The sequence below is a fragment of the Hyposmocoma kahamanoa genome, unplaced genomic scaffold (assembly GCF_003589595.1).
Source record: "Hyposmocoma kahamanoa isolate Upper Pololo Valley unplaced genomic scaffold, ASM358959v1 100021, whole genome shotgun sequence".
Taxonomy (NCBI): domain Eukaryota; kingdom Metazoa; phylum Arthropoda; class Insecta; order Lepidoptera; family Cosmopterigidae; genus Hyposmocoma; species Hyposmocoma kahamanoa.
The window spans coordinates 12659557-12671881 of record NW_020653200.1 but is presented as its reverse complement, the minus strand read 5'-3'; the positions used below and the strand labels follow the sequence as shown (position 1 = coordinate 12671881).

At 34.4% G+C, this 12325-nt stretch overlaps 1 protein-coding gene across 3 annotated transcripts; it reads left to right on the top strand.

Moving 5' to 3' along the window:
* Window positions 1-7390: 7390 nt before the first annotated feature.
* On the top strand, window positions 7391-11776 carry LOC113228014 (lysophospholipid acyltransferase 5). 3 transcript variants are annotated; one of them, XM_026461147.1, is made up of 4 exons: window positions 7391-7463; window positions 9807-10521; window positions 10592-10726; window positions 11166-11776. In XM_026461147.1, exons 2-4 carry the CDS (start codon window positions 9816-9818, stop codon window positions 11774-11776), a joined length of 1452 nt encoding a protein of 483 aa, XP_026316932.1. In that variant the 5' UTR covers window positions 7391-7463; window positions 9807-9815. The 3 variants fall into 3 exon arrangements, with proteins under 3 accessions (XP_026316932.1, XP_026316948.1, XP_026316941.1); XM_026461163.1 differs by lacking the exon at window positions 7391-7463 and adding an exon at window positions 7833-7898; XM_026461156.1 differs by lacking the exon at window positions 7391-7463 and adding an exon at window positions 8061-8314.
* The last annotated feature ends 549 nt before the right edge of the window (window positions 11777-12325 follow it).

Here is a 12325-nt window from a genome sequence, read left to right as displayed (position 1 = left end):
CAAGTCTGCTCAAATCCTACAAAACCGACAAACAGCAGTTCATCACGTATGACGCCGGACTACTCACACTCCTGCCTGGAAACTGCTAGCGCAGGGTGGAGCTTGCTGCAGTCTTGCAGGACGCAGGCATTGCAAGATGGCTTGTACACTACGACTACATTCATAATCCTGCATTCAAGCGTTAGAAAAGCATGCTTTTTAAAAAAACGCGTACCGTTTAAAAAAATAAGCAGTTTTTCCTCATCCCATCATCAATTCTGTTGATGTGGTAGAAAACCTAATAAGGTTTTAGAACAAATTTATTCGACAAAGTTTTTAGTACGCAATTGAACAGTTTGAAACTAATATTGCTTTGTAGAAAACAGTCGTCATCTTGAAGTATAATTAAGAAGATATTTTTTGAAAACATTTATATACCTTTATATTTTGGATGACAAAAGATCATAATTCCGTTATATATATATATAATGTAATAATATATATTGTTCTTAGAACATTCATTACCATACATTAGTAATAAATTAAAAAGCCATTAACTATAATAATTGAGACATTGAAAATAACACATTCTCTGTAGTTATCCAAATCAGCTGAATGTTTGTTCAGTACTAAGTTAATAATGTTAAAAGTGGGCCAAATCAAATAAATTTTATGTCACTTAACCACGCTACACAAACCAAATTTAGATAGAATTTTATATTCGTTAGTCTTTTTGTTAAATTAAATTACAAAGTTAGAAAATTTGAAACAATGTGCAGAAAATCCTAAAACAATGTGCAGAAGTCCTTGCTTCTCCTCTGACAAAGATTGTTAATCGTTCTCTGAGAGATGGTAAATTTCCCGATGAGTGGAAAAAGGCGAGAATTATTCCTGTCTACAAAAAGGGGGATCAAAGGGATATCAAAAATTACCGCCCTATATCCATTTTATCGTGTTGTTCGAAGATCTTCGAGTCTTTGGTTTATCCATTACTCGCGAATCATGTTAAAACAGCAATAACTCCATCTCAACATGGTTTTAGACGGGGTTTGTCGGTTGAAACAAATTTGACCGACTTTTTGTCGGATCTCACGTCTGAGATTGATAAAGGTAGACAGGTGGATACTATCTACACAGACTTCAGCAGCGCATTTGATAAAGTCCCTCACTCTTTATTATTGCTTAAACTTGAATCGGCTGGTGTAACTGGGTCTCTACTAGACTGGTTCCGTACATACTTAGGCTCGCGAGCTCAAAGTGTCTCTATTGCAGGCAGTGATTCTTACACTTATTACACAAAATCTGGAGTCCCGCAAGGATCGCATCTGGGTCCTGTCCTTTTTATAATTTTTATTAACGATATTGTTACTCAAATCCGTCACAGTAAATTTTCTTTATATGCTGATGACCTAAAATTATATAATACTGTGAACAATTTACATGATGTCACGCTGCTCCAAAGTGATCTTAATAGAGTTAGAGAATGGTGTGTGGGCAATGGAATGGTGCTAAACAGCAAAAAATGTTTCCACATAAAGTACACTAAGAAAATAAATCCTATCCCGTCACACTATAACATTGATAACACCGTCATAATGGAGGTATCAGAGATTCGCGATCTCGGTGTTGTGTTGGACAGTCGACTCGATTTCATCTCACATATTGACGCTATGGTGAAGAAGTCAGCACGGATGATTGGTTTTATAAAGCGAAATACAAAGGGATTCAAAGCTTATACCAAAATTGCACTATTTAATAGTTTATGCCGCAGTGTTCTTGAATTTGCTTCTGTTGTCTGGAATCCATTATATGCTGTGCATTCACAGCGCATAGAGAGCTTGCAGCGAGCCTTTACGAGACATGTGGCATACATTTCGTCAGGTATATCTCATAGGAGCCCATATGACCAGCGTCTCTCTTTCTTTCAAATTGTGTCTCTCCACGAGCGGCGAAAAATTATTGATCTTCTTTTTTTGTACAAGGTTGTGAATGGAATTATTAGTTGTGACCAAATCCAAGAACGCATAAAAATCTGTGTTCCATTCAACTACCCAAGACATAGGATAACAAAACTTTTTTATGTGCCGTCTTGTCGTACAAATCTACTCCTAAACTCACCCTTGTGTAGAATGTGCCGTTCTTACAACGCAGTTAATAATTGCAACTCCAGTGATCTTGACATTTTCTATGACTCTTTTTACAAATTTAAATGTAAGTTGCGTACCCCTACTTGTTAACATATTATTAGGAATTTATTATCTTTATTGTTAATTTATTTCAATAATCTTAATTTATAATACATTATCATATTTAGTTCAATCAATAATTTAAATTTGATTTTACAATTAATTATTTCAATTATGTATAGTTTAGTAATGATTTTTTGAATTTTTATTATTTTAATTTCATTTGTATTTTTGCTATTTTATTATATCAAAATACCTTGTGAGAGATGTGGATACCTGTAATTGGCTTACACATAAGAACTGTGCCTTAATATTATTATTTAATTGATGATTGTATTTATGTGTAATCTGTTGGTGTTCCAAATAAATAAATAAATAAATAAATAAATTTGTCATAAAATAACAAATAGAGGTTTAGAAAAAGTTTTTGACTTTCACGTGAATGTATCGGACCGGGAGAAGACTTTGACAATAAGACAAAATTTGATTAGAGCGTGATTCGAGCATAGAGGATGGGGATTCGAGTAATCACAATGATCATAAATAATAAATACAAAAAAGAGTCATCATAATTACTGTGTTGTTGATTATTTTTCCGAAAAATTTAAATAAGCGTAAATTTTCCCGGAAATATATTTGAAAAATTGGAAAAATATTCGAAAGCACACATGATGTTCTACGTTTAGACTTAGAATAATAACGCATAGAATGATAGTTTCATAAAAAACGAACTGTCACAAGTGAGGCAAAAATCAAATTCATGTAGGCGTAAGCAACTTGTATTTACGCTCGTCGGCACGCACACAAATATACAAATAAAGATGCCATGGAATAACATATCCCTCAAAAGTGGGGAAATTGTATCTTGCTTAACTTATCGTTAAGTTAGAGGTGCCTACAGATTTGCTCGATTTTGTCGATCAGGTATGCTCGATTTTGTCGATCGTTACTGTTGATCGACAACGTCAAGTGACAGGAATTTTCAAAAATTTATTTTTGGTAATCATTATGGAAACATTATCTAAATCCAAGATGGCGGACACGCCTTTTCAAATAAATGCAATATGGGAATCGTTTTCGAGGTATTCGAGGTGCTCATCACGAATATGGCATTTATTTCTAAATCCAAGATGGCGGACACGACTTTTGAAATAAATGCAATATGGGTATCATTTTCGAGGTATTCGGGGGTGCTCATTACGAATATGGCACTCATTTCTAAATCCAAGATGGCGGGCACGATTTTCATATAATGGCAAGTTGGGGATCGTTTTCGAGGTATTTGGGGGTGCTCATTAGGAATATAGCACTTATTTCTAAATCCAAGATGGCGGACATGACTTTTCAAATAATAGCAAGTTGGGTGTCGTTTTCGAGGTATTTGGGAGTGCTCATTAAGAACATGGCACTAATTTCTAAATCCAAGATGGCGGGCACGATTTTTCGAATAATGGCAAGTTGGGTGTCATTTTCAAGGTATTAGGGGCTGCTCATTCCGAATATAGCACATATTTCTAAATCCAAGATGGCAAAGAATTAGAAGAAGAAGAATTAGAAGTGTTGTATTCAGATTATACATGCCATTTCCTTATGGTTTACCAAAAATACATTTTTGAAATTTGTAGTCAACCATCTTGGATTTAGAAATTAATGCTACATTCGTAATAAGCACTCTAAAACTCCTCGAAAACGTCTATAATTCTCAATCGTTACTGTCGATCGACAATGTCGAGCAAATCTGTAGGCACCTTATTAAATACTACTCAATTTTTATTTAACTCATATATGAACAAAAACCTACAAGCGAGTTTAAGTGAGACTATCGAATTTGAATATATAAAAAGCCTGATATTATATGTGGGTATGTTTACATGAAAAGTACACGATAACAATTAAGAACCTGAACCTGAAAGTTATTTATACACGATTTTGAAGAACTGACGATGACTTTTTAGTCAGAGTTAGTTTCCTGAAATAATTTTAATTAAGAACTTTTAAGCCTGGGCAAGACAATTTTTTTAAATGAGTGTATGATGAACAAGAATAATGATTTTTCACATGAAACTAATGAAGACAAATATTAAATATATTTCGTAAAAATAGCTAACGTAAATTCCCTACAATGTTGTTGCGGCGGTGTTCATTTGTAGAAATTTTGCAACCGTTGCGATATTGCCTATTCTGAAAAAATTACGTAATATAATTATTTTGAAACAGAATAGCAAAATGGGGAGAAAAAACCCGTTACTTTGCAACATTTTCGTATCTTGTTGCAACGAAATTAATTTTCTGTTTTAGTGAATATTTATATAAAAATACAAGTTGCAACGCGTTATTTCCTTGTGGAATGTGATGTTAGTGTCTATTTTAAATTTGTCTGATCTATTTTTAAACCCAATTACCGCACAATTCGTCATTTTTAGCAAAAAATTTTGAGCTCCTCGCGGTGCAACTTGACCTTGAGCACTGACAGCTCGCTCGCTCGTGTAAGCCCATAGGGCGTCCTACAATTTGCCTCACTTAACGTGTGCGGGCTAGGTTTCTATGCGTTATTATTCTAAGCTTTTAGATATATCTTTTGAAGTTTTATTCAGCGTGAATTAAAAAATGAAGTTGTTTAGTTAAAACAAGTTAAAAATTAACTACAAAACAGCCGAATAACAAGTTTTCTGAGAACAGTTTACAATAATAGTTCTCAGAAAACTTGTTATTCTGCTGTTTTGTAGTTTTGTATACAATACGATAATAATAACTATTATTAGTACCTATTCTTTGTTATCTGCAATTAAATCGCATAAAATAGGTTACACAACAATGTTGCCGTGATGTTGCTGGGGCCCTTATGTCGAAAATCACAAAAGTTCCATTTTTGTCTGCAAAATTTACATTTTAAAAGTTTTTTCGTTAAAAGTTCTAACTGTAAAATTTATTGTATACGATTAAATCCTAAAAATAAGTAAAAGTACACTCAAGAAAAATTAAGCTATAACCAGAATCGATTGATTTCATCTTGTTTGCACTTTAGTTAAAAGGGGGCATTCATTATCCTGCATTGCAGTCCCCCTTGCCGTCCGCTGCGTAATGCAGGATTATGAATGTTGTCGCAGCGTGCAAGCCATCCTGTAATCGTACAACTTTGCTGCCGAGCGAAACACACTACTTTTCGCCTCACTATAGCCAGGAAAATGGTAGAGGAAAGAAAAACAATTGAACACCACCAGTTTTTAAATTAAAAGTCAGTGTCAGTGTTTATTTTCGGATACGTTTTGAATTTACACATCATCAATTTTTATTCTTGTTTGTACTTTTATTTTCTGTGATTAAGTGATTATTGAAATTATTCTAGTTCTTCAACGAATTAAAATAATTTACTAAACACAATTAGTTATCATTGTCAATTTAATGTCAACAATAATAAGAATGAAATACACGAACTGATTTATATTATATAAATAAGTAATGTACAACTAAAAACTAAGTAATTAACAAAAATGTATTTACGAACGACAAGTCGCTTCTTTGGACGTGTCATTTTTTAATCAGCCCATCGTCGTTTTCGTTGATAAAGTGCACAGAACGCTTTTGCGCGTAGATTTCTAAGGAGGATTTTTTTAATTAATAGTTTTGGTTTGGATACAAGTCCTTTGAACTATGTCTTCATTTAATTATCGAGATCCTCAGTAATATTTGCCGTTGTAGTTCTAAATTCTAATACATTATGTTTTCACTTCCTCAACTTAGTTCACTTGTTTGGGTTTATTAAATAGTCTTTTAAGCAGCGGGAGTTAATATTTATGTTTTACTTTCACTTAAATCACATTATCTTCTATCACTTTGAACAATAACTTTGAATTCCTAATTAGTAGATTTTCAGGATAAAGTCTTTCGTAATTTGGTTTAAAATAAGGAATATAATTCTAACTTTCTTCATCACTATGTCTTTCTTCGTTTTTTCTTCGTAATATATTTAAAATAAAAAGAATCTTTGTAAAAACTGTACTCCTATCGTCAAAAATCCGCCATTTTTTTACGGTTCTCTCTCTAAGGCATGGTCAGTGCTCAAAGAAGAAAGAAAGCCTTTTCGAGCTAGTGACGTGAAAAATAAATTTGAAAAAATAACTCTCAATGTCACACCGGCCAGTATGTAAAAGATTGCATACTCATGCACTGACAGTGTGAGCAATCTCCTACCTGCGCGGTGGACTGCCATGCAAGTAGTGAATGGGCAGTTTTAAGTGCACCACAGCCCATCGTCAAGTTCGATTTTCAAAACACTTTCCGCGCTAGCGTGGAACAAACGCTTTTGCGCACTTCTGATGAGATTTTTTTAATTTATAGTTTTGGCTTGGATACAAGTCCTTTGAGCCATGTCTTCGTTTAATTAAATTTCTGTAAATATGGCCGCCACAAAGAGGATAGGCAATTTGAGGCGGCGTGCTTGGATTGACTCGGGTTTCCTTAGAACGGGCCGATACGAGTATTTTAGTTCGAGATTCGTATAATTTCGCGTTTTAATCTTCGATTAAGGCACAATAGCACTGTCCTATTCCACTTTTAACTAGATTTCACAAAATAATAGAAAGTCAAAATAAAAACGACACTTTTCCCTCCAAAAGCCCAAAGCGCATCTCTAAGAAGAAAGAATGCCTTTCCGAGCTAATGAGGTGAAAAATGAATTTGAAAAGTTTACTTTCAATGTCACACCGGCCAGTATGTAAAATATTGCACATTCATGCACTGACAGTGTGAAACGTTTCCTACCTGCGCGGTGGACTGCCATGCAAGTAGTGAATGGGCAGTTTTAAGTGCACCACAGTCCATCGTCAAGTTCGATTTACTTACCGCGCTAGCGTGGAGATAATGCTTTTGCGCACTTCTAAGGAGAAAGAAAGCCTTCCCGAGCTAGTGAGGTGAAAAGAACATTTCGTATTGTGCACTGAAAGAATAAAATCGTACCATCGTTCAATCATCTGATTAGTGCCACTGAGAAATAACGCGAGAGATCTCACTGCCTATTGTCTTATTGCATATTTACTTGTTCGTGTGACGCATCACAACAGTAGAATAGCAATATAACAACAGCAGTTTAGACGTTTTTCGTTAATAAGTTATACATTGCGTAACAATAATGCGTTGCGCAATCCGCTGCTGTAATAATGACCACCTCTCTAATACTGCTGTGCTGTGCTGACATCTACTCTACTGAACTATAATTCACTCTTGGTTGCGCCCATAGAGTACATGGTTGCGCCATAGCTTGATCGTCTAGCTCAGTAACCAAATAATTCAAGATTATAAGTAAGTAGCCTCTTTAATTTATATTTATACTTTTTTATATTTATGTAACAAATTGCCAACGCCTCGGTGACAATGATACGCCATCAACTGCAAAGACTACATTGTAGTCTATTTCTATCGACCCTTTATGTCTCGTAGAGATTTTTAATAATTTTAATTTTGCGGGCTGTTGTAAAGTATGTAATTCTTGTAATTGCTTGACCTGAGTCAGATCACAAGAGGCGTAAAAACGCATTTAATGTTTGCCTTTTGGTTTCGGTTATTAATTACCTAATCATATGTGCCAGTAAAGGTCAACAATATTGCTATTGAACAATCCCCGTTCTCAATATTATATTATATCCTTTGCTAACTCTGTAGATACTCGTAATGCCGTTTTTCTCACAGATTCTAAAAGTGCACTACATCTTTTAGTCTGTGTTTTGGTAGGCTAAGGTATGCCTGTAGCATAAAGCAGTTTCTTTTTTTTTCATAAAAACTTAAGTGATGGGACGAACTAGTTGTGCGCCCGATGGTAAGAGACACGCTGGTCCGTAACAGTTGCCGTACCACTCAGATCTTTAAATCAAAGATTTGAGGGGCACTGCCACTGCGCCCGGCACCTTGAGACATAAGTTAACAAGTCCCATGTGCCCATAATTTCACTGGCTCTGAGATTAGTAGTTAATTTACTGTGCAAGGATATGTATACCACATCGCACTAGAAGGCCGTGAAATAGTGGATAAATTAGCAAGAGAGGCTGTCACGGAATCCATGGAATCATCATGTAAACCTCTTGCTGCAGAAATCATCCCATTTGTAAAAGACCTAAAAATGGATATGTGCAGTACGATCTATCTATTTAGACAGTGTTAGTACCAATATGCTAACATTGTCTAAATTACATTACAATTAATAATTGTTTAATTGGAATCTTGTATATTTTGTAAAAATACACATTAAAAAAAATTCTGATACAAAATAGTTTACTCCAAAATTCAGGTATCTGCAGTCAGAAATGTAGGTAGAACATAATGTAACAGGTTTTACGTAGAAAATCTTGCTAATAAAACACTTCATAAGTAATTTAACATTAAAGTCGAGACCAATTCAATGAGCCCAAACACTACAATTCTGCTGTAAGTTGAGGGGTTGAGTAGACTGTCCTGGTTGCAGCATTAAATCCAGGTTACCATATTATTGTAATGTCATTGGATGTTCATAGTATACAAATATTGAAAATAAATATTCATTTTACGACCGAGATCCTAGACTAGCTGGAAAAAGAGCTGATGATCTTTAAACAGCTGGACAGGTCACCATACATATACACAGATAAAGGCTTTAAAACTAAATCCTTTCTTATTTCTTCGGGGGTTAAAAACAGAAATAATGCTACCCCTTTACTTGTAAAACTGCAAGTAGGTACTTGCTGATGGATTATTTTTTCTTAGGAAAGCATGATTAAAACTAACTAAGTATACTTTAAGCAAGCTACACATGCTACCTTTACCCATATTTGTAGATAAAATAAATATATATGTATATTTCTCCATACAAAAAAAAACTATTTTTGATTTCTGAAACACAAGTACAAGAGCTGTCTGGAATGTTATCATAATTATTTCAGCAGTTTGTTTAAAAACGATGGCATTCCGTGCCGTTCAGTGGCAGACAGTGCTTTCGTGTGTCCAAGCTGATAATTCATGGTCTTGGAAGAGTTTGTGGACTATCCAGCCATTTTTTTATATGATAAATAATGATATTCCTCACAATGCCCATGGAAACTGTCTTTCGAAAAACCGAATCACTGACGCTTGCATAAATGTACATTACTACACATGTATTGTGACAAAAAAGATATTCATTCTCAAATAACTTTTACGAAAAAGATTCAAACTCAAACCCTTAATTGTCGGGAAACGTCCATAATTTATGCCTGCGCAAAGCACTAACTACTACAGTACTAACTCCTAATTGTTGTTGACTTTTGTTGTTTGTCTAGCATTATTATTATTATTATGGTGGCTTCATTTGGGGCCTATGCGGCCCCTCATCACTGCGATCATTAACTGAACTGATCTATTGTGATCACCACTAATTACAGTTCAGAGCCAAGACCAACAGCGTTAAGGAACTGAAGGACTTTCCTGGCTCTGACAGTTTTTATGTCCTCTGGGTTTGGCTTGTGTGGTGTTCGCTTTTACAAAATTATAAATGCGAATGTTATGTTTTAATTTAATCATGTAATGGTTCCGATGCTCGTTCATTTTTAGCTTACTTATCTATATTTGTTATTGTAAGTGAGTGTTTGTATTCTGTTTTGAGAATTAAATGTCATAAACAATATTATTTATTTACAGGGAAGCAAAATGTGGGGATTGTTTCTATCAGCCCTGGGTTGGTTGGGTTTAAACCCAGTGCCCTTCATCGCAGAATTGATAGGCACCACGGAGCCAGCACTGAAGCTTCTCATATCTATATTAATGGCATATCCATTAGCCGTTGTCTACCACAAATTTATAAGATCTCGAACTGATCTCCGAAACCTTTACTTCATTATAACAGGATTAGACATAGCTTACTATAATTTTGGCCTCACCCTGTATCATAACGCTGTTCCAATATTTGTAATGTACTTGACTACATTAGTATGTGGGCCAGGAAAAGTCAATGCTATTATCACTTTCTTTTTCAACATGTCATATCTCTTAATTGGATATACTTTGACAGAGTCTGAAAACTATGACATAACATGGACTATGCCACACTGTGTCCTTACTTTGAAATTGATAGCATTAGGTTTCGACCTTTGGGACGGGCAGAAGATGAAAAATGGCGAACTTTTATCAACCACTAATCAGAAAACAGCGTTAGAAAACACGCCTACACTGTCAGAGTTAATTGGCTTTGTCTATTTTCCACCATGCTTTCTAGTTGGACCTATATTCTCATTCCGTCGCTACTCAGACTTTATAAATGAAAAATATCCCTTAGACAATGGTAAAGAATACGAAGGTCTGGCATTGAAAAGGCTAGGTCAAGGCATAGCTTATCTGGCAGCATTTCAAATCGGAGGTAAGACTTAGATATGATAAATTAAATTTAATATTGTTGTGAAATAATTAATACGAACTTTGTTTCACAGTTTCTGTGTTCAACATTCAATACATGCTGTCTGATGAAATCTGGGACCGGTCAATATTCTACCGACACTATTACTGTGGGTTATGGGCTCATTTCGCTCTTTATAAGTACATTTCATGTTGGTTGCTCACTGAAGGTAATTATTATTACAAATGTTAGCTTGTATTATTATTCCAAATCACTTTCAAAATAATACATTGTAATTATGGTAATGCACACACTAAGGTAAATGACAAAATTGTGACAATCGGAAAAGGAACAATTTCACAATCTGAATTACTTAACATAGTAATTAAGAATCTAAAACAATGTTTTGTGAACTCAAATGTAAATAACTTATAATTATTGGTGTTCATAATGATTGTTGTTATTTAATTTTGTCATTATTAATTCTGTGTACCTATTACATTATTGATATGTTTCTTGCAGTTTATTAGTTGTGGATTATCAATAAGTAGTGAAAATCAGTGTTGCAACTTGTGGAAGAAAGTTGCCTTTTTAAAGTTCTATAGTCTGAAATGACTCTCTTTCATGTTATGTAATAGTACCAACGTCATTTTCTATTTTCGTTTCAGCATCCGCAATCAGATTTGGACTGTCATACAATGGCACACAGCAATTACCTGATGGGAAAGCAATAACCAAATGGGATGGCTGCAACAACATAAAGCTTTTAAGGTTTGAAAGTGCTACCAAATTCCAGCACTACATTGACAGCTTCAACTGCAACACTAACCATTTTGCTGCTGAGTATGTATACAAGCGGCTCAAGTTTCTAGGCAATCGACAAGCTAGCCAGTTCTTCACTCTACTCTTCTTAGCCTTGTGGCATGGCACAAGGTCAGGCTACTATATGACTTTTTTAAATGAATTTATGATTATTTACATGGAAAAAGAATTAGAAAATATTTTTCAAAAACTTGAAATATATGATCGAATGTGGTCTAATAACGTAGCAAAATATGTTCTTTATGTACCGTTAAAAATCTATACAATAGTCTTCATGGGTTGGAGTTTGGTGCCATTTGACCTCAAAGTATTTTCAAAATGGTGGAGCATTTATTATAGTCTGTATTTCTCTGGATTTTTATTGTTTCTGCCATGGTCGTTTGTTTATAAACCACTACTTCTCATTGGTATTAAAAAATTAAAGCTGCGTTCCAAGGATAGAAGCAAAGTAGAATAAGGTGCTCAACTGCATTAAACTATTAACACATGTACATTTAGAGTAGCAGCCTTAGTGTGAATGTAAATGGTTTATTTATAATAATAATAATGCATATATAAAAATTACGAAAAATAAGGCCTGAATGATGTAGATTTTTTTAGATAAATTTAAATAAACAAATGCTGATTTTACAAATGTTAACCGCTTGTGCTGTGATCCCCAGTTACGAATAACGTCACCCATAACTTTCCCGTGGAAGTCGTACAATGCGCCCAAGCGATGTCGAAAAGTTTTAGATTGGGGGTTAACTAATGCAATCAACTTTGGTATTTTCTTCCATTCTTACGTAGTGCCAATAGCCTGTTTCGATCCCTCCTACGTAAAGAATCGTATACTTAAATTCACAACTTTGCAGGAGAACGTTTTGATGTATTGAAAGAACTAAAATGAGAATAATACCTTCGTATTATTATTATCGTATTATTTCTAATTCTTGAGGTATTGCAATTAAATTTGATAAATATACTAATTATTTTTAATGCCTTATATTTATATTGCAGAGCGTAA